At 28.7% G+C, this 23849-nt stretch overlaps 2 protein-coding genes across 2 annotated transcripts; both read left to right on the top strand.

Annotated features, from left to right (window-relative positions):
• The first annotated feature begins 4951 nt into the window (after positions 1-4951).
• LOC114162802 (zinc finger protein 1-like) lies at positions 4952-6103 on the top strand. The gene has a single exon (XM_028046776.2). The coding sequence runs from the start codon at positions 5065-5067 to the stop codon at positions 5809-5811; it is 747 nt and encodes a 248-aa protein (XP_027902577.2). The 5' UTR covers positions 4952-5064; the 3' UTR covers positions 5812-6103.
• An 11437-nt stretch (positions 6104-17540) lies between these two features.
• Positions 17541-19228, top strand: LOC114196154 (deSI-like protein At4g17486). Its single transcript, XM_028086705.2, has 3 exons — positions 17541-17881; positions 18131-18418; positions 18817-19228. Exons 1-3 carry the CDS (start codon positions 17743-17745, stop codon positions 19059-19061), a joined length of 672 nt encoding a protein of 223 aa, XP_027942506.1. The 5' UTR covers positions 17541-17742; the 3' UTR covers positions 19062-19228.
• The last annotated feature ends 4621 nt before the right edge of the window (positions 19229-23849 follow it).

Below are 23849 nucleotides of genomic sequence, written 5' to 3'. Positions count from 1 at the left end.
GTACACCATATACTAACTTCCTTAAATTAATGTTTATGCAATCTGGTCTCTTGTGTGCCACAATTCATGTAACCAAAACCAAAAATGATCTCATCTTCGATAATCAAACCATAACAACATTAATTAATACCCACCTTACTTATAGCTACAACATCCCCAAATATGTATTTGATTTTAGATTTAATTATGTTCTGAATTTGTAAAAATTTTTAATTGAGTCCTACATAAATTTTTGTTGTATATTAAATACTTAATAAATTTAACTTTTTCATTTAGGTATTTGTCGTTAACTTTTTCTGTATCATAATTTTATAATTATACAACTTTAAGTTAAAATAATAAAGTTATAAAATCATAAATTATAAAAGTTTGAAATAATAAAATGGTATGACAAAATAATAATTATGTCAATTACTTAATAACCACACACCAAATTAACATAAAAAGTTAATAGCGGAGACTCAATTGAAAAAAATAAATTTGTTGAGTAGTCAATAAACCATAAAAATTTATCGATAGTCAATAAAAAAATTTTAAATTTATCAAGAACTTAAAATACAATTATTTTGAATAATTTTTTATTTTTCCATAATAGAATAGAATTGTTTTTTTAAATTACTATATTAGTAAATCATACAATATAATTTTTTTATTGTATAATTTTTTTGACAAAAATTATAATTTTTCTGAAAAAAATTGTAAAACTTTTCATAATAAACAATCACCTAAGTTATCTATGCACTTAATAATTAACTCTTTACTTTTATAATAATATCTTACTTTTTTTTTGCTTTTTCATATTAAAAAGAAAAAATCAACCCATTTATGTAAACACTTTGTTAGTATTGCCAGAGAAGGTGTCAATACCTTGCTGTAACATGGTTATTCCCTTTTTTAAATAAAAAATATCATGACTAGTATGATTCTTATTTTCTATTTTAGTTTTCTGATTATTTTTTGTTTATATTATTTTTACCGAGTCATTGAGTGTGGAAATAACACAGACAACAGTTATTATTGATCTCACAAATTTCATTAACCCAAACAAATTTAAAGTCAAAGAAAATTATAGACAAAAGGCCCAAAAACAATACACAAAATAAATGAATAAAGTTAGATCCAATCAGAAATTAACCTGTTGAAAATACAGATAATAACCAATGAACAGTGGAAAGGGGACGACCCAACCAAATAAACCCAATTACATAGCCCACTACAAATCCAAGAGCGTGATTGAAAACACAAACAATAAAAAATAAATAATGAAAAGTAAACCCTTAGATATGTAACTGTATATTAATGCTTAAATTTATTTAAAGTGCTGAGGTAGTGTAATTATTATTTTTACATCATCATCCAATTAGAGACTTTTACATTGAACTTTCATATATTTGAAAAATATTACGAATAATGATTAAATACAAAATTTAAAAATAGTGGATAGTTATATGAAGTTGTAGGTGATTTGTTATAAGTTAAAGTTATAAATGTGTAGCCATTTTTAGTATTTGGACAATTTATTTTATTTTAAAATATAATTAAAGATAAAACACAAATGTGAAATGTGTAATTGAAGTGAAGAATCTTCTTTATCTATTATCATGGTAATAAAATCATTATCCGTTGTAATAGTTTTAAAAAGTTATGTTTAAAATATAAACTAATAATATATTAAAACTACACTCTAAGAATATATTGTAATTAAACCTTTTCAGCGTTCGGCGGTATCAGTTAAATTTCATGGTGGGAGAAATCTGTTTAGGCCCATGCTTGATATTTAGAAACCTACTACTAATGATGGTTAAATAAGATAATTGTTATATACACCTCCTTTATTTATTAATGCACCTATTTTTTCAAACAAATTCGTAATTAGTGAAAACACATTGAAAACGATTGTCCATTTATCTTTTTAGATAGATAAATATTTTAGTTTCAAAATAATTAAATTTGAATAAATAATTATTTAGAAAATAAAATAGTGAGGTAATTATTTTAATAATTTCAAAACTAATTTCTATTTGTAAATACATAAATGTTAACAGAATAATAAATAAAAATATTTAGCCATATTTTATATACAAACCATTTTAGATAATAATAAAGTATTAAAAAAATATGTTTGCATGTGAATGAAATAATTAAGAGAAATGTTACTTATATATGTATGTGTGTGTGTATATATATATATATATATATATATATATATATATATATATATATATATATATATATATATATATATATTATTTATTGAGTCCTCACCAATGTTGTATTAGAAAACTATAATATGTTTAATATAAGTAAATGTTAATATTATTTAACTTGATCAATGCAATAGAATGTATAATTTTAAACAGAATTAGATATTTATTTATATTTTGAAACATTTATATACATATTAGAACCTCAAACTATGATTTGATTCTAAACCAAAACTAAATATGATGATGGATATAGTTGAGATAATGATTTGTCGTTTAGTTAAAACCTTTGGCTTTTGCCTTTATCCACAAGTAATTTGACTCTTCTGTTTATCAACTTGCTTTAATAAAATCCATCCACACCATTGCCAAAACAAACAGGGCTCTTCAGGAATCACTTTTCCATGCCTGAATGAGAAGAGAGAATAAATTAGGTAAGAAAAAAGCACGTTTTAAAAGAAGAAAAAAAAAAAAGCACACGATATCATTGGTGAAAATTGTGAACACGACCATCTTATAGGATTTACTATATAACTCGAGTAGGTGACCATTAAGACCACGCCGTGTTTTGATTTGTCGTGACATTTTGTCATCATCTACGTGTGTTTGTGTCGAGCGAGAAAGAAAGTAGCGTTAAAGTTTTTTTCTTTGGAGTACTTTGAAATGGATTGGAACATTGTGATATTCTTTTTGGGATGCTTTTAACAGTTTGGTTTTGACGAGAGACAGAGAAATCTGTAAAAGAGATTTGGTTCTATGCATTTATTAACGATATAGCAAAATGGAATCATAGAAATGGTTTCTCCAATCATAATCATCACTTACTATTCCCAAACTCATTCATCATCATTCTTTCAAGTGGGGTTATGACTTTCATAATCACCTTTCAAAAATCACTTCTCATTCTCGTAAAACTCATTTTTCAAAATCCAAACTTCTATGGCGAAAACCACAACATCTCATTCTCGAATACATTTTTTTATCCAAGCTAAACAAATTTAAACATTGCTATTTATAAAAATCCTTTGGGCCTTGGCCCATTTATTATCCTTATTCCTTCTTCGTCTTCTTCTTTCACTTTTCCTTTTAAATGTTTTTTTCTTCTTTGAAAAAAACTGACACTGTCATTCAATCTCTTCCATTTTTTCTCTTAGATTCTAATTCAGTTCTTCGAATATTTTTTGTTCACATTCTACATTACCGTGCTTTGAAGTTACTGTAATATATGAATTAGAATGTTGACTCTTCAATTTTATTTACAAAACAATGTTATTTATTAAAACTTTTTAATATTCTCTACATTTTGAAACTTGTTTCATCTCTTTTTTTATTAGAAGTCACAACTTAACTTGATCCACGTAAGTTTTGTGTTTTGAGTTACTTTTCTTTTTCTAATATAAAGATTTGATACCTTTTAATGAAGTTCACACGCATAGAGTTTTCTGTTTGGTTGTGAAATCTGAGTTGAGTAGATTTCTGTCTATTATTATAGGTCTTTCGTTATTGGTTTAGTTTATAAATCACCATTTTTGTAAATCAAGTTCAGATTTTCTTAACTTTATCTTTTAGATTCTATTGGATGAATACGGGAACAAGGACGAAGAAGTCCAGATTAGACTATTTGTTTATTTTGAATCAGTGGTCTGTTGATTTTATCTTTAAAAAAAAATGTGAGGATTCGAAATATTAAGTTTCATATATGCTTATATGTTGCATTGATGTAACCTATCTTAAGAAGTAACCGTGATTTTAACTGTAATTATAATATTGGTGTACTCTATATGTGAATAAAAATGATAGTAGGTATTGAACAACGAAGGTATATGTGAATAAAAAGTAAATTTAAAGGATTAACAGTGGCTAATGATGATTACGGGTTTGAATCTCCAATCATATCTTCATGTATGGCTCCTTAAAGAAGCAAGAGGTTGTGATGAGCGCACTGATTTTGTTTGGTTTAAAAATTTCATACAGATACGTTACGTCACACATAGAGTGGGCCTTTTAAGTGTCTATCCAGAAACCAGAACAAGCGAGGAAGCAGAAAAAGCCAAAGTGAAGGAAAGGAGAGATGCAAAGGGACAGTTTAACAAGAAGTGGGGACATGTTGGCCCGATTGATGGACTTTCAAGTACGAAGGGAAGTTTGTTTGGTGATGAGTTTGGTCTCATTGACAATGTTTGGGTGTGTGTCCTATGTGACATTATTAGCTTTACTTTTGAAGCCGCGCGTGATGGCATAATAATCTTCTCCTGATCCTTGCTACACCCAAGGGCCAACTACAAATGTTGTACCTTAATGCTGCTCTCCAACACCAACAATGATGCCACCCTTTGTGTCTTTACATCACCATATGACACAGACCTCAGACTTCACAAAACAACATGCTCAAAAGGGTGAGGCTCCAAACCCTCCACCTCATCTCATGCACATTTCCATCTTTTTTACCTTTAGTACTTCAACCCAAACCAAAAAGCCTTTTGCATGTGTGGGCCACCTTCTAAAAGTACAATGCAAATACACATTTGCATGAGTCTCAGTCTATACAGCAGGCCACATGGGTGGTGACACTGTCACTCATGGATTTTCAATAAAAGTCAAAAATACTGTCTACTCTTCTCTATCTTTTCTTTTCGATTAACTCTCTACATTCATCATCAAAATCTAATTAACCCACTAATCTCATGCTCACCTATTTAAAAACTATAAAACTCATACACTTACTTACCTGTGGCAGTAAATGATAAAAGGAAAAAGAAAAAAAGAAAAATAGGAATAAGGTTTGAGCGTACACTCCTTTTGTCCATTTAAAGCTAGGTGTCAAGAATCATCATACTAGAATTTTATAAAGTGACCTACAATGGAAACACGGAGCCACCAGGCTCCCTTCTGTGATCGCCTTTCTGCTGCAGTGATTCAAGAGGGAAAAAAAGATACTTTGCTGGATCTAAATGTCCCTGGTGATGATTCTGCTTCTGGGTGCACTCCAGCGCTGAATCTCATCACTTGTCTGGACATGGATTTGTCGTCGGAAAACCCTCATGAGCCAAGGGTCTTCTCTTGCAACTACTGTCAGAGGAAGTTCTACAGTTCACAGGCACTCGGTGGACACCAAAATGCTCACAAGAGAGAAAGGTCCATAGCGAAGAAAAGTCACAGAGCAGTATCATCCATGGTGGCCGCCCCAGGAACAGCTTATGGAATTCCCTTCCTCCACAATCACCTTCCTCACCTTCCTCACTATCACACTGTGCCTTCTCTGCCTCTCCATGCGGTTTGTGGTAACAAACCATTTGGAATTCGGACTCACTGCATGATTCACAGGCCTCCTCCTCTCCTTGTTCCTCCTCCTCCTCCTCATTTCTCATTCAATGCTTTTGGACATCCTCGTGGCTGGCCACGACCCCTTATTACTCAACAACCTGCGATAGGGAGGTTAACTGTGGAAAGTTGTCGCAAAACATCACGAGACAACAACGGTGGCAGATTAGAACTCAACAATTCAGCTGGTAATGAAGAAAAAAGTGAACATCTGGCTGGTGAAAACACTGGTTTGAAGACTGGTCAAGAGAAGAAGAAGCACCTTGACTTGTCCCTAAAGCTCTAAGCATCATGGGAGTTAGTACTTAATCACTAGGTTAATGTTTCGTCAAATTTATTGTTTAACAGCTTCCAATAAGGTAGTGTTGTAAATTTGTTCATGAGAGGATCAAGTTCTTTCATGTTTGTTAGAGGTTAGTAGGTTTAATTCTGTGTTTTAATTTGAATAATAGGCAGTTTCTTCTCAGATGTATGCTAGAATCTGCTACGGTTGGTTTCAACTTGAAAATCAAAACCGCTGTGGTAAAGTCATTCTCAAATTGAAATCAATCAAATATCTGAATTGATGTGAGCAAGAAGTCAATTCCCACCGTCTTCGCAGTTGATTTATCGATCTCGAATGAGAATTCTGACAAACTGAACACATTTCTGGACTGATCGAAGAAAATAAAGATGCGTTATAAATGGTACATTTATTATTTTTAGAATCGTGTGCCTTTTCTCTCATCGATAAAATGTTCTACGTAAGCGTCTGTGGCGCTAGTTTAGAAATTCAAGAAGAGAAGTACACGTATACATGGATTAAAAGCGAAGGAAAAGTGTATATACATATATATCATCGATAAAGATATGTTTCATTTATCCGAGATTGAATAATGAAAAATTAGAGAAGTGGAATAAATAAATTTATTTAAATCAATAAAAATAATTAATTAAATAAGTATATTTATGTGTAGTCAATGTTGTTTTATGTAATTATGATTTTATTTATTTATTTTATGATAGAAATAAGTAAATGTTAATGAAATATTAAAATTACAGTGAATTATATGTAATATGAGTATATATAAATATTAATAAAATATTTATAATATAATGAATTATATATTTAATATAATAATTATATTGTAAATAGTTATTGTATATTTAAGTATAACTGCATATATATAAAAAATTTCTGCAACTTTTTCATATTTGTTCAAAAGATTTAGTGCACTCTTCTTATTTCTGATATTTGAAACTAAATACTATCAACAGAAGCAAGCTAATAAATTATTTTTACACTATAATTATTTCTACACTAACAAACATCTTTGTTTGAACTTAATTGAATACCATTACAAACATAGATATTACATAATTATGAACCATTACTAGGTAGGTGTTTGTCCATATATGGAACAAGGCATTCTACTTGTTATATATTACTTAAGTTTTAGTATGTTGGAAGAAACTTGTCCTATATGCCAGTGAATCTACAAGGTCACAATCATCAAGTAATCTCAAATCTTGCAAAGATTTGACTGTCTTAATATTTAATTAATAATTTAACAATAAGTCAACCTAGTGACACTGAACCCACCCAATAAATTGTCTTGGTTACTAGAACTATAATGCATCTTATCAGTTTATATAAGAAACTTAAATGAATATTCTAAGTTTTCAACTGTTTTATTTAAGCTTTTAAATTTAATTTTCAGTGTGTATATCTATTAGGTTAGAATATATAGTATTATTTCATTCTTACACTTCTTTATTTCCTAATTATAAAATTATCATATCAATTCACAGTCAGAATAAACAGTTGCTTACAAACATTTTTTTTAATTAACGCAGTCCAGCTTCTATAAACAAGATGTAATAGCATTTATCTAAAAAAAAATAATGCATATATTTTTTATACTAAAATATAAGTTTAGTATATATTCAAGACATCAATCTTTTAAGTACTTTTTTCATGTTAACTTGGTGTGTTTTTTGAAGGAATAAAAAATGTACACCCTTGTTTAAGGTATTACAATTTTATTATTTTCTTTTTAGAGCTCATAGAAACTCAATTGTCCTATTTCCATCTTACAATTGCAAACAAACCTTACAGATATAATATCAGCTACTTTTTCACTGGTTTCTTGATGGACCCCGCCAAATCTACTACTACTTAATTTTGCTTGATTGATTACTAGGCATGAAAATCCATCTTTTTTCTTTCTTGCAATATTACTAAACAAAACATGAGCTAAAATAGATGAAATAACAAATACCAAAACAGTTAAAGTCAGTTATTTTATATCTTTTATGAGAGTCTGTCTTAGTTGACATAATTGCAAAGCGCGTACATTTATTTCAGAAGAAAAACACAATACATAAATTTGTCACACCTATTAGTGTTTTACCGTAAACATTACTATAATTAACAAATCATAAACAAAAGGCAGCGTTTTTATTCGTTATATATATATATAGATTTATCCGTAATATATTGTACAAATTCTTAAGGATACAACAACAAAATTTTGAATTTTTCAAAAATCTCAACAAACTGACAAGAAAATACTATTTAAATAATAACATTATAACCTAGACTAACAAAAGAAGAGAAATAGAAAAAAAAAAAAGTCAGGAGAATGTTGAAAAATTGAGTTTTAGAAGAGCACTACTAGGCCACCTGTTTATAAATGTGAATGAATGATGGTGATGAATGAAATCCCATGGTTCGGGTGGAGAGAAGTAACGCTCAACAACCGTCAAAAGTTTAAGTGCAACGTGCTTGGATAATACATGAAACGAAAGTCTTCATTACAAATAAAACCAAACAAAAACAAAGATCCTTGCAACAAAACGAAACTGCAACAGTGAAAATCTTGGCTCCAGCAACGCTCAAATCTTTTGTAATACACAACGTTTATTTTATAATATTAAATGCATTAATTTACGTCGGACACACTATTAAGTCTACATAAGAAAAAACTGTCACCAATTAAAGAAGTTGTCGTGAAATGAACATTTTTTTTAGCTTATTGCAGTTTAACATGATGTATATCAAGTGTAGGATTTTGATAAAAGTAGAAGAATAGTTCATAAACAAATAAGTCAAACATAGGATAGAGGTTGATCATATGAGAAGAAGACTGAGTTGTACATGTTCAAGGAAGGTATTCAGTACCCTTAGAATCTAAACTCCTTGAACTTGTTTAACTCAATCTTTTCTCCAAGTGACTTTGTCTTACGTCTGACTTTTGTGTTCACCAACTCTTTTTGAAATTTATAAAAAATCATTCCTTAGATACACAACACCTTAAACTGAAACAAGTGTAGAAATACTCATTTTATTATAGATTTTTTATTGGTGGTAGGAAATCAATGTGAGGACCGATGTTCGATTTTAATTTTAAATGTCTATGAAATTCCAGAAAACGCAAACCTTTTTACTATTACAAACAAAACAAATGAACATTCATGTAAAGTTATGACTGAGTTTTCCAATAAACAATCACGTTGACAAATAAAAATATAAAAAATAGCAAACAAACATCAACGGTGAAGCAAAATCTATAATTATACATAAATGAATTCTCAAACCACCACCGTTTCTCACCATAAACCAAACTTTAACTTGTAAGAGCGTTTTCGATGTTTCCATACAATAAAAAATAAGGAAGAGAACCTTTGATCTGGTAAAATAAAATTTACATCGAACAATAACAAGTTAGACATAAATTACTTCCACTCGTACCAAAATGTCACTATGCTTTTTTTATTTGGGCTTCTTCGGTTGATTTATTAATTTTCACAATCTTTACAGTTGATATATTAATTTCCATCGGTCAGATATAATATAACTTTTCCAATGAAAATTCTGACAAACTGAACATTTCTAGACAGATAGAAGAAAATAAAGATATGTTATAAATAATACATTTATTATTTTTAGAAACACATGACTCCTTTACTCATTGATGTTTTTTATTGTAAGCATTCGTGCGTTAATCTAGAAATTTGATACTACAAGAAAGACATAAATGTAACATTCAAATCACACTTACTTATATATATATATATATATATATATATATATATATATATATATATATATATATATATATATATATATATATATATATAGTTATATATATATAGTTATTTGAGATAAAGTTAAATTTATAGTGAGAATGGAGGGTTAGATTTAGGAATTTCAGATAAAAGCGAAGTTATAGTCAGACAGGATTGAAATTTGAACATTATATTTATAAATGAAAACGAGTGAAATTTAAGTCTAGTTGAGAATTCAAGATGAAAATGAAAATTTTAATTGATGTAGAAAATAATGAGAATGGTGCATTAGCTTTGTTTAAAAATGAGTGGGATTTAACTCTTTAATTAAGAGTTTCAGATTAAGTTACATAAACTTAAAATAATGAGATTTAAAGATTTCTCACATCAAAGGTGAGGAAGAGAGTTCAGGATTAAGTAAATGATCAGAGATAAATGAAAATCCTCTATATATTAAACGTGAGTAAAATTAAATTTATAAAATGGATTTCAAAATTTTAAATTGTTGAATTAAATATTATATTTAAAATATATATATATATATATATATATATATCATTTAAAAAATATGTTTCATTTGTCAGTGGATTGAATAACAAAAAATATAAAGTGGAAAAATTAATAAAAATCAAAATAAAAAAATTGAGTAAATACATAAATTTATTTATAGCCTTTGTTATTTATTTATTTATGATTATATATGTTTGAATATTGAAGAAATAGGCAAATTTTAATGAAATATTAAAATATAGTGAATTATATGTAATATGTAAGAACTAGAAAAAAAATAGTATTTTATGATTGATAAAATGTGTGAAATAATAATACTTGATTATTTTAATATTAAAAAGTTTAAACATAAATAAAAATTTCATAAACGATATTATTTATAAACGTATAATTTTTAAAAAACTTTTTTCTTAAAATCTTTCTAGATTTTTTATTCTTAAGATTATATTTTTGAATATCATAATGGTGATTCTTGTAACAAATTCTTTACTCATGTTCGAGCAATTTCTTAAATTAATTAAGTTGATTTTTTACATTTTTTTTAATTTAGTGTTAATTTTTGCGTATGTGAGTAATCTTGACTTGCATGTGACTTCTATGTTTTTTTGGTGAGTTTCTTTTGATCAATGGTTTTAATGATATTTTTCAATAATTTTTGTGATGTCTTTAGATTGAGTAATATATTTTGATAGCGGAAAGATAGATTTTATACTCCTTAAATGATCATAGTTGTTAATAATTAATTATTCTTTTTAAGTTTTATAATTGTAATGTCTTCTTATAGGCCTTTTTTTTCTCTTGATAAAACTCTCTTCTTCTTTTTTCATTTATTCTATTGATGAAACTATTTTTCCTTTGATGTAAATAAATACAACAGGTTTTAATGTCAAGAGCTGTGTATATAGTATCTACCATTCATTGCCAGTATTTTCTATTTATATAACACTTTTTTTTTACAAAATACATATATCCACTCACCACGACTACACAAAGCTATTTTAGTAAAAGGTCCTATAACTTTTTTTTCTTCAATAAAAAATGGGATAAATATGACAGAAAAGAAAGAAAGTATCGATTCCTTTGGTAGTAATTGCTGAATAAAGTTAAAAGAAGCTTGGTGGAACTGGGAAGCAAGTCTTCTGTAACTTACCGGATAGAAGATTGAAGTTGGATGGTGGAGTTAGCAATTTGGTGATATAAAGTAGTGACTGGCCCACTCAATACAAGTTCAGGCTATGAATGGGCTTTGCAGCCCATAACATTGATTGTTCTTGATCCGTTTTCCTCTTTGGGTAAGGAACAAAACTTTAAGTAATTTTTTTAAGGGCTTCTCCCTGCACCTCCAATAATGTCTCATGTATCCCCAAAACCTATTTTATTTTCAACGTTGCCCCTGGTTAAAAAAAAATTTACTGTGTGTGTTTTGTCAATGACCGCGCACCCCCAAATACCCTGCACCCCTCACACCCCTCACCATACTGCACCCCCAAAACCCCTCTACCCGCACCCCAATAAAAAGCAGATTCTCTGTCTCTGCACGCTGCACTGCACCATGGAATATTTGACCTAGCCTCCCCACAAATCATCATTCTCCCCCACTGCACCCCCACAAAGCATCCTTCTCCCGCCCCACTGCACCGACTCATTCTCCTTCTTCTCCCACAAACCATTCTCGCCGCCACGCCATCCTTTTCTCCTTTTCTCCTTTTCTCCTCCACACACCATTCTTCTCCCCACCGTCGGCCACCAGCTTTGATCCTTTCCCGCGGCTTCTCAATTTTTGCAGGTAAGTCATACTCGTTTTTTGTTTTTTAATATTAGACAGTGTATGAATGCATGTGTATATTAGACAGTGTAGGTTTTTACATGTAGCCTTTTGTTAAATCTGCAACGTGTTGATGAGTGGTGTGCGTTAGAGAGGAAGGGTTGCAGTGTTTTAATTTTTTTCAAGGAAACGGATTGCCGATTTTTCAATTTTTTTTTAGGAAACGGATTGTGGAATCCGTTTCCCGTTTTTTTTTTTTTTTTAGGAAACAGATTGTGGAATCCGTTTTCCTTTTTTTTTTTTTTGAAACGGATTGTGTAATCCGTTTCACATTTTTTTTTTTTAGAAAACGAATCCGTTTCTTTTTTTTTTTTTTGAAACGGATTGTGTAATCCGTTTCACTTTTTATATATATATATATTTTTTTTCTTGAAACGGATTGTGTAATCCGTTTCACTTTTTTTTTTTTTAGAAAACGGATTTTGAAATCCGTTTCTTTATTTATTTATTTTAATTTTTTTTGAAACGGATTGTGTAATCCGTTTCACGTTTAATTTTTATTTTTTTTTCAAAACCCGTTTCATGTTCAAGTGTTTGGTGTGTTGGACAAAACATCCATACAAATAAGGAGCAACGAAATAAGTTATTCAATTTTACCATGATACATACACGAAAATCATAATGTTTATGAAACGGAATACAGAATCCGTTTCATACAGTTCTGAAACGGATTCTGTATTCCGTTTCCCATACATTTTTAATTCCAAACCATCCCTTCAGACAAATTCCATTTACAAACTTATGGTGGTATGAAGCCTAACCTGGACGGAAATACCACTTGGAGGAGCTAACACAGTTACTCACAAGAACTTATCAACCTTCAATCACAATAATAATCAACTCAGTGACAGAATAAACAAAACAATAATCAAATGCTAAGACAGAATAAACAAATCAGGATTACTTAAAAAAACATAAATCAAAGTCATACAATACAAACCACCACAGACAGAATGAACGAACGAACACACGAGGGACCACTGCAGAGAATGAAGGATTGAAGAAGCACGAATGAGAGGGACCACTGCAGAGAATGAAGGACTGAAGAAGCACGAATGAAAATGATGGAGAAGAGACAGAATATAAAATAGGAACGCGTTTTGGGGGTGCAGGGACGTTCAGGCAGTAAATGAAATTTACTGCGTCCGTACCCATTTTCACCCATTCTCACAGATTATTAAATAAGGGCAGAAACGTAAATTTTGGGGGTACAGGAGATTTCTTGGAGGTGCAGAGAGAAGGCCCCATTTTTTTATCAGATTCACCTAAATGGCAATTGTTTCCTGCACCCAATCGATTTCTTCTTACACCCCCGTGAATTTTCAAAAATAACCATTTTACTTTTGTTATTCCATTGATGACCCTAAATCGCATCAACTTTATGATGGATAATAAATTTCAATATACTTTTGTTAAAATCAATGAACGATGCTGTTTTTTTCCCATTGTAAGTAGCTAGTGGATATATATTAATACATATTTTAAAATAGACAAATATAAAAAGAAAATTAATGTTAAGGAATAAAATAAGAAAAAAATATGTGTAAAATATTAATACTGTTTAAATAAAATCCACAAGCCATACATAAAAAAAGAGGTATTTGAATTTAAAGGTATAAAAACTAAATATAAAGTGCAATATAAATGAGATATGAGGATTTAAGTGTGAGAATAAAGTAAGTAAAATATATCGCCTAAAAGTTTAGTATCAATTGTGGATGAATTAAAACCAACTTCAAACTCCACTTGATTTTTTCGTTGAAATTTATTTTATTTATCAAATATCTTAATTTTAAAGCCAAACTAACATATTTTGCTTTGGTTTTTTTTATGAAACTAAGCATGCACTTCATCAATATACGAATAAAGAATGTAAGAATATGATTTAAATCAGTTTTATAAAAAGCAACTTTTTTATAACACTAAGAAAAAAAAACCTTGCCTAATTCAGCATTTTAACAAACAGTCTATTTTTTTAAGCTACTTTAAAAAATTTCTAGATGTATTACCATCTCATTCATATATCTTTCAAACTAATAATATAAATTAATAAAAGTGAAATATTAATATAATTAGTAAAAATATTCGAAATCGATACATTTGAATTTGTTAAAGTTGTAAGGTTTAGTTTATTTAAGATAGATAATAGAGTATAAGTTAAGTGAATAATTAAAAAGTTTGTTTTTAATTTATTGTTACATTTAAAATTATGTATTTTTTTAATTTAAATATTTCTAAAATTTAAATTCTTTATACTCTATTTAAAATTATGGACTAATACTTTACGATGATTATGATCACACTGGACTGCTTAAGAGATAATTGAAAGTATGTAAAAATCTTTGATTTAAGTAAGTTAGTATTTCTCCTCCAACTAATTGTCTATTTTTTCCTTTTTTGAATTTAAGGAAGTTGTATATTTTATATGATTGAATCAAATTAAAATATAGGAATGTTACAATATAAACATGCCTCTTGTGTAGTTAGAAGCTTTTGATTATATATATTAGAAGTTTTGGGTAATGAAGTTGTTTTTATTATTATTTTTGTTTCTATCTACATTCGGATAAAAGGGGCTAATAACCTACATTTATTTAATCAGATTAGTTAAGATTTGTTGAAAATGTGAAAAAGGTTGTCATTAAATTTAGAGTTAAATATGTTTTGGTCCTATAATTTTTTAGTGAATTTTAGAATTAGTAAATTTCAAAATTTTGGATCAATTTAGTCATTCATATTTCGAAGTATATGGATTTAGTTTTTTTAATCAAAATTTATTAGGTTTATTTGATATTTCATACGTATTTCAAAATTGTATTTGAGTTATTTATACTGTTTAATACATTTTTGTTTTAATGTGAAATCAAATACTATATATATATAAAGAGAAAAAAAGGAAGTTAGATTGCTAAAATGACAATTTTATATATTTTAAAAATAAAAATCAGTTAAATGATTTTTATAAACACAAATACGAGAATTAAATAAAACATAGCATAGGAGGAACTATTAGTATAATTTAGTCATAAAATTCTAAAAGAATAAACATAGTATATTTTTTATCAACGTGTATCGACATTTTTACTGAGATTTTTTTTTTTCACTTAACATCAACTTTATGATAAATGCTTTAAATTTAGATATGTCAAAACGGGTCAGACCTGTCGGGCCTGTTCGTCAGCCTGTAAAATAAAAAGTAGGCTGGGTTAGAGTTTTCAATCCGCTAACTTATCGTGGTTTAGTTTATCTAGCCTGTCAAACTGACGGACTAAAGACGGTCCAACTCGTCTAACTCGTCATACTGGCGACCCAAAGCCAAACTCGTCTTCACCCGCCAACTTTTTTTTTTTTTTGTATGTTTAAAAATTAAAACTAATTAAAAAAATTATATACTATATAAACAAATATATATATATATATATATATATATATAAACCAAAAATTTTAAAAAGTTAAAAGAAAAAAATTTAAAAGTAAAAAGAAAATAATAGGTCAATCCGTCGATTTGTCCTGAAATAAATACAGGTTGCGATCTCCAATCCATTTTATTGTAACGGATCAATCTATTTTTGACAGACTATGAAGAGACGAGTTACCAATAATTTTGATACTCTACTCAAAATAATTGTAAATAATTATTAAAGAAGTGGCAAGTGAAATTAAAAAACTATATATTAAAAATGATAGTATCATTAAATATCGGTGGGTTAATGGCGTGTGACCTATGGTAATGATAATTCCACCCTACCAACAAAGCTGAATACTTCAATATCTCATGTCAGTGCTCCATTATATGACAGGAGATAGTGTGCTTTCCATCATTAACTTAGTAATTATGAAAGACTTCAATTTAGATTATGATCCCCAAAATGTAACTAATAATTTATTATTATAAAATCTTTGTATTAATATACAGTGACATAACATAAATTTGAAGACTCTGTATCTTTAATTAATTTTCCAAAACTTTTGTATTGAGGTAAAAGTTAAAAGATATAAAATACAATATAATAAAACTTATAAAAAATGTATTTGGAATAGGTCTGGCATGAGTATGTGTAGTGGAGCGTCGTAATCCTAAGTGTACCATTTAACATCGAAATGTGCGATTTGGTGTTTCCGAGGTTAAGAAAGAAGAGTGGAGTGAAGAGATGCATATAGGGATTAGAAAAATGGAATAAAGAAGTTACTTGGGAAATGATTTTGAACACAATTCAAAAGGATTTGTATAAGAATAAGGGAACAAGTTCATTGTCTTTTCAATTTTTCCTCAACTTTCTTACAAATATTGCCGCATGCGCCACCACTCCCTGCAAAACCCCAACACACAGTACAAGCAACACAGTCAATTTTAAAAACCACAGACTTATTTTCTTCGACCACAAAAATAATTACTTAAAACATATTTCGTTTCCATTTGGTAGGAATGAAAATAAAGACAGAGTTTTTCTTTTAATATGTAAAATGATACTATATTCCATTAGTGAACTATAATCCATGGTAATTTTATATATTATACTAAAAATATAGATATACGTAAGGATTAAATTAAATTAAATTAAATCCATGTAATGAAATAAGAAAAGTGCTTGTATTTTACTCAGCAGGCTTTACATACACTTTGTCAGGTAATTATTACTTGTTGAAGAAACACTTTGAAAAAGTGAGGGGTGAATGTTAAACTCGGTCAAATTGATGTTTTGCTTTCCTCAAACAAATTAACATTATATATGTGTTTGGTCCGATGTTTTGAGCTCTGTATTTGTTCATATCTGGAAAATGGAAACTCCTAAGAGTAAGTTCTTTGGACTTTGAATAGAGTGCTAAATTAAACATGCACTTAAAATTTTGTAATGTGCTGTTTTTTTATTTATATTTATCTAAATAATTCATTCCTTATCTTATTTCCAGAAATATATCTGTGTAAGGTCAGAATTTTTCTCTCTTCAGAGAATTTTGTTAGTATATTTTAAGATATTGCTTTTTAAAACTAAACAGATTTCTTATTATCTTATATTGAAGTATTCAATTTTGAGAAATTATTTATTCACTAATTAATATATTAATTGATATTTTATTCTGTTCTGATTTATTTTTGAAAACATTACCTAATAAACTATCATTACTTTAATATATTAAATGGATGAAGATAAGGATAAGTATTGGGATGGAGTATAGAGTTAAAGACAATATATACATATCCAATTAAAAAATTAAATATTATTCATATTTAATTAATATAAAAAATTTCGTCAAAATAAGTTTTAACAATATCTATTGGTTCATTTGCTATAGTAACCCAAATTAGTTCATTTAATTTTAGGTGATCATTCATTGATAATCCCTAATTTTAAGAACTAATAACATATAATTTTTTTTTTACAAATTACCGCCCGATAAATGTTTGTTCAATAAAATTTGAAAAAACAAAAACCTAATTTAACATATTCTTTTATTATCAAGAATTCAACGCGTTCAATCCTACTCAACCTACACCAGCACGTAGAGAGACATAATAATATAAGCACTAGGTAGGACGATCATAATTACTACAATATTATTATTATTAGAAATAAAAAAAAGTGAAAGGTGGGTGAAGCAAAAAGAACTTTCGGCCGCCGATAGATGCCAGAGCCGCACTCATAGAGATTCTTTATCTTCTTCTTCTTTCTGTTCTTCTTCCCTTTCTTTACTTTTCTTCTTCCTAACTAAAAGGATCAGTCACAAATTATTCTCTCTATCTTCCACTCTCAAAAACGCTTTCTTTTCATTTCACTGTTATTTCAGACACCCATTTCACTAACATACAAACAATCAACAACACACACAACAATGCTGCGTAAGCTTGTGTCAGGGCCACGCAAGAACAAGCCCGGCACCGTCCCGGTTCACCTCAACGTCTATGATCTCACCCCAATCAATGGCTATGCCTATTGGCTTGGCCTTGGTGTCTACCATTCTGGGGTTCAAGGTAACCCTTTAACCGATTCCCTCTCTTTTCTCTCATCTTTTTTTATTTTTTTTCTTTCATTTCACCAAACCCGAATCATGGTACTCTTCAATTTACACCCTTTCTCGGACTGAACTGAACATTCGGGTTTTTGGTACAACGTTATGGTTTGTTTGTGAACTATCATTGCTCATTATTCTGTTATTTGGGTGTGCAACAGTACCTGTTTTTTCTTTGTTAGTTGATAATAAAGTATTCTTTTACATTTAGTTCACGGGGTTGAGTACGGTTTTGGTGCGCATGAGCATGACACAACGGGGATTTTCGAAGTGCAACCGAAACACTGTCCCGGGTTCACTTTCAGAAAGTCGATTTTCATCGGAACAACAGATCTGGGTGAGAAAGATGTTCGCGCGTTCATGGAGAAACTGTCTCAGGAGTACTCTGGCAACACCTATCATCTCATCTCCAAAAACTGCAACCACTTCTGCAACGATGTTTGCCTCAAGTTAACGGGAAAGTCGATCCCTCGATGGGTCAATCGCCTTGCTAGACTCGGTAAGGAATAGTGGATTCATCCTATTCTTCTGCTTTATTAACTTATTATCTTTTGTAGTTTGTATCTGTTGATTTCTCACATGTCGCCAGTGAAAACTCCTATGGCACCTACGTTGACGTTATCATAGTTGAATGTTGTGTTCGGCTTTTAGCTATTGGTGTTGGTTTTTTTTGTTTAGTTTAGAGTGATATTCTTTAGGAAAAAAAGGACAGAACTTGTTCACTTGCTCTTGGTGTTTGTTGTCTTCTAATTAGAATCGGAGTTCTTAGTAGAAGCTTTGGTTAGATGTGAAAACTACTTCTATGTTTTCTTGGGAGAAAATCGAGAAGCAGTTTATTGTAATCAAAATTAGAGTTAGTAAAACTAGTATTAAGCATTCCTAATCCTTTATGTGTAGGTCTTCTTTGCAACTGTGTTCTTCCCCCTGGCCTAAATGACACAAAGGTTCAACAACCTACATCAGAGAGAGTTCAGGAGGGAGAAAAGAGGAAAATAAGAAGTCAATCTTGCAGGTACGAGGGTTCTTCAAATCCTTCATTGTCTCGACGTTCGGCAATTAAAAGTAGTAGCCAAAGACATTGTCTTCCAGGATCTACATCTTTGCTTAATGCTGCTCCAGCCTCAACCTTAACAGTGAAGTAGTAAACCTTTCACCCAAGATGAGCAAGGAAGAAAGTTGTTTATTTGCTCAATCTTTCTGTTCTGATGTATATCGATGTTCCAAATAGCTGAATGGTTGCTTTGTTTTGTCTCTGTTCGTTGTAGAATCGTTTCATTCTTAGTGAATGGAAAGTTCTTCTGTTTCTGCATTTTTTGATAACTTCCACAAATCATTATTCCATTGGCTTAGTCCGGTTTTGCAAACAAAGCATATTAAAGGAAAACCAAAATCTGAAAGAATTTTTGTGACTCGTAGTTTCTTCACTTTTCTCAGATATCCTTCGTTAACATATCTTTGTCAAAAGTTCAGCAATTTCTCAGTTATCTGTATCTGTATGTTGTAATGCATTTTTGTCCCATGTAATCAATATTCTCATGTTTGCTATACTTTATTACATGTGATCAAATGTAATTTTTATAAAGATGCCACATGTTTAAGTATTGTTTGGTAATATTCATTTTTCTTTCAAATCTTGATTTTTTTACTGATAAAGAAAACAGCTTCTGCTCGGTAAATTTAGAGAGTTTTACACTGAACTTGCTTTTAAGATAAAAATATCAGAACATAAATTATTTCAAGGATTGCTTCGTTTCAAAATCAGTTTTAGATAGAATTATATAATGTGTATATATATAGCTTTGTTTAATCTTATCATACATTTTTAATTCTTAATCGTACTAAAAAATGGTTTATCCGAAATTCAGACCACAAATAAATTATCACTACTTCTAAATTTAGAGGATGGAAATGGAGTTTCATTCTCAAATAAAATATTCACCATAATATTTTGGCACTTAATAAATTTTTACTCTCACTTTAAATTCATTATTTTACCTTTCATCGTCTCTTTTCCTTTACAGATATAAAACTTTATGTTTTTGATGATCATTTTATCCTAAAATTGGATTATCAAGTGAATGAGATATCCAAATATCATTTCTCAATATAATAAGATCATGACATTTTAACACCCGATAAACTTTTACACTGAAATTTGATTGCAACAATACATTAGAGTTGTGCTTACAGAAAACATTCATACGGTAATCTCACAAGTGGGCCCAAAGGTTTGGGCTTTGCATATTCATGTACTGTGATGTTTTAATCTCTATACTTCCAGCACCCCACCATATTTCTTCCAGCACCCTATCACTTTTGGAAATTATTTTTCGAAACACAATAAACAATTCCGGATTTTCTTTTTCTGGAAAGCAATCTTCCCCTTTTGGAAATTATTCAAAGGAGGGTTTTTGCATTCTTGATTCTCTAATGTAAAAGAAGAATCTTCATGCTCATTTCCTCTTGTTCTGTCTTCTCAACATATTTACCTAGTTTGTTTTTATTTTACATTTTGAACATAGTTTTCGGAACGTAAAGGAAAGAAAAAAAAATGAGAAAAATCAGAAAGAAATATTAATTATATCCAACCCGACAAGAATATAAAATAATAAAATGAAAAGGTTCATGATGAACCTTTTAATTATAAGTTAGAAAGAGCGTGTGTTGTACGTGTTTGAATGCATAATAAGATCCTTATCCCGTGACCGAAAACATTTTGATCACTTGTTATTTAAGCGTCTGCTATACAGTTATTGTTGAGCTTCACATGTTTTTGTCTTTGATTTTTCCTATGAGATATTATTCAGTTAGAGTTAGTTCGGGGATATAGCCCCACGTGACCATTTATACGAAGAAAAACCGTGTTTTTTTGTTTTGTTTTTTACGTGGTTAAGTTTCATGTAACTTTATTCTCCATATTCTCACACACTAGGGAATATGAAACACATAATTCCAGTTTTTGGTTACTTGTTATGTTGACTTTTCATTTTATGCCATTAATAACCTTAAGACAACACTTTTGGCTTTAAGAAAAACATTAGCGCACACCTAATATTCTCATAAAAAATAATTATCTCTTTTTATAAAGACTTAATTAAAATTAATTTACACAAATTTTATTGTATAATTTTTCTTTTTTTCTCTTATAACTTGTTATATATATATATAAAAAAAAAATCTTGAAAATATACGAGTTTTTAGGCCAGTAAGATCTTATCTCGCACTTGAGACTTTCTTCCATTTCGTGCTGCATGTACTTGTTGACATTCACATATCACAATATTAAAATCAAAGTATTACGTGTTGGATAAGTGTAAAGCAAGTCAAAGTTAATTATATCCTTAAACAGACAATTAGCGATGGCATTTAAATTTTTGTGTCATCCACGTCTTCATCGTCCGACAACGGATATATTTACTGTTTTAAATAACTTTTGCAAAAAATAAATGAAAAATGCAGAAAAATATGATATTATTAAATTTCATGTAAAAAAATCATATTTTTTTATTTTTTTAAAATGTCAAATAAAAAAAAACATATATAATTATAAAAATATTCAATAAAAGTATCAAGTAGTATTTAGTAAATGTCAAATAGTTATAAAGATAGTAAAATGATGAAATGTATTAGTAAATTTAAATATATTAGATTAATTAATAAAAAAATATTTTAGATGACAAGTTAATATTTTTCATTAAAATCGACACAAGTTCAAATAATACTTGTTATCCTAAAAACAATGCATAAATATAAATAAATACTAAATATATTGTTTTTAACAAACAAGTAGTTTAATTTTGCATCACACTAACAAAAAAAAGAGAAATGCCGAATAACATGATTAAAAAAATTACCTTTGCTATGATAACTTAAAAAGGATCTTGTATCACACTTTTTTTAAAGGATAATGATATTTTAATCTACTTTTTTATTTACTTTTAACGTGCTATTCCAAATACTTTTATACTATCTATTTTGTTTTTTTTTTTCTTTTTTAGTTGTGTAATGTGATAATCTAAGGATGATTGAAGTGGTAGATTAAGAATGAGTTAAAGAAGTGGATCAAAATATCATTATCTTTTTTTATATTACGCAGAACTTACGAGAAATATTAGTAAATAAAGAGGGTGTACTAAAACATGAAATTGATGACTAGGTATGAAACTTTATGGTTGAAAATCCAAATGAAATGGCTCATATTTTGACTTTATATATGGTGCGTTCCTTATTTCCTAATTTCTAAACTTGAGCGCAAGTGAAAAGTATCAACTATTTGCATTTGGTGGCAAACAACAATATAAAAGCTGTGGTGTTACTCTTTAACTACTTTCCACAAGATTAACTAGTTGACGTTTCAAACTTTACAACTCATAAAGCAAATCCTTTAAACTATTTTAGATTTTATTGAAGACAACTATTTTACTCTCAACCAAGGATAATCATTTTTTCAATAATGTTAATATTGGCGCACAAGTGATATTAATTTGTGTTCACTAATTGCATCTTAATACCACTTTGAATTATAGGTAAATCATGTCGAATGAACTATATTTATATGGTATACATTCTACAAACGTTTACAATGTTTTATATAGTATAAATTAATCACAAATTAAATCACTTGTATATAAATTAGTTTTTTTTTTTATAATAAATATGTTAAAGTTTTAAACAAGGAAGGTTATGTTAGACATTTATGTGAATTTTGACATTCCAACTATCGTAACATCTTAAAATTTATCGATTATTTGACATTACATAAAAATTTATTAAAAAGATTAAAATTAAAATAATATAAAACATGAAAAATCACATTAAACTTATGATAAAAATTATAGTTTAGGAACATAAATTATGAAAAAAATAATCTAAATCAATCAGTTTAGATAAAACATTAAACTACTTATATTATTTCCTATGAATAAATATTTTAAAGTTCATAACAACATTGATTTTTAAGTTGTTTGGCATGATAAAAAAAATTAATTGATAGTACATGAGCCTTTTTATATTGTCATTTAATTATGAATAAAAATGTATTACAACTTATTAACTTTTATAATGGTTATCTTGAAATTTACTGAACATTTGTAATATATTTTCAGAAAAATATACACATTTAGAAAGAAAAAAAAATCGATAATAGCTTTAGTTTTGTCACAACGAGAAAAAAGAAGAAGATTTTTTGAGTGATTGAGTTTATAGACAAACAAATAATTAACTTTTGCTTGATACGTTGTGAAATCATGATAATGGATTAACGCATCATGCACATGTCTATCTATGATACAAGTATTACAATTATCTTTGTTTCAAAATATCAACCATCATAAGGATGATTATCATATATTTATTAGAGTTGTAACATTCTTAAATTATAATATAGACAAACATAAATTAACTTTTTTTCATAATGAACATTTTTATTATAATTTTATGCATTATAAATACTTTTTGGTAAAGAAATACATTTTCTTAAGCAGTCTCATGATTGATGAATAGAAACGTAGTATTATAATAATGTTCAATTTGATGATTTTAGTTATATTAATGTACTAAAAAGGGATTGCACATCAAGTACAGATGTAAGTGTTTCCTGAGAGCATCAGAGTTAAATTTATCATCAAAATTTGAGTAATATTTTTGCTGAGTTGTACCTTAAAACTTGCTATTTGAATTCTTAATACATTTTTAAGAAAATTATGAAATATTTCCGCTGTAGTTTTTTTTTCTTTTTTTCTAACAAATGCTTGGAAACAGAATTAAGTAATGAATGGAAAATAATCAAACAATAATAAATTCTCAATTTTTGGTATACCCGAAGACAGTGCATATGCATCAATTTCAATCTCTTGACACTTACAAAGGTACCTTGTCTGGATAGCAACACTGTTGGCTTACATATGTATGATTAAATGATCCATTCATAT

This window comes from Vigna unguiculata, chromosome 9 (assembly GCF_037176805.1).
Source record: "Vigna unguiculata cultivar grain cowpea cultivar isolate G323 ecotype 2 chromosome 9, ASM3717680v1, whole genome shotgun sequence".
Taxonomy (NCBI): domain Eukaryota; kingdom Viridiplantae; phylum Streptophyta; class Magnoliopsida; order Fabales; family Fabaceae; genus Vigna; species Vigna unguiculata.
The sequence above is the reverse complement of the archived record's forward strand: the minus strand, read 5'-3'. Positions and strand labels throughout refer to the sequence as shown.

What these genes read in the sequence shown, in the direction of transcription:
- LOC114162802 (XM_028046776.2), top strand. Translation starts at nt 5,065, where the DNA reads ATGGAAACACGGAGCCACCAGGCTCCCTTCTGTGATCGCCTTTCTGCT.
- LOC114196154 (XM_028086705.2), top strand. Translation starts at nt 17,743, where the DNA reads ATGCTGCGTAAGCTTGTGTCAGGGCCACGCAAGAACAAGCCCGGCACC. An exon ending in CTACCATTCTGGGGTTCAAG is followed by an intron (nt 17,882 to 18,130) that starts GTAACCCTTTAA and finishes TTTTACATTTAG; the next exon opens with TTCACGGGGTTGAGTACGGT. An exon ending in CAATCGCCTTGCTAGACTCG is followed by an intron (nt 18,419 to 18,816) that starts GTAAGGAATAGT and finishes CTTTATGTGTAG; the next exon opens with GTCTTCTTTGCAACTGTGTT.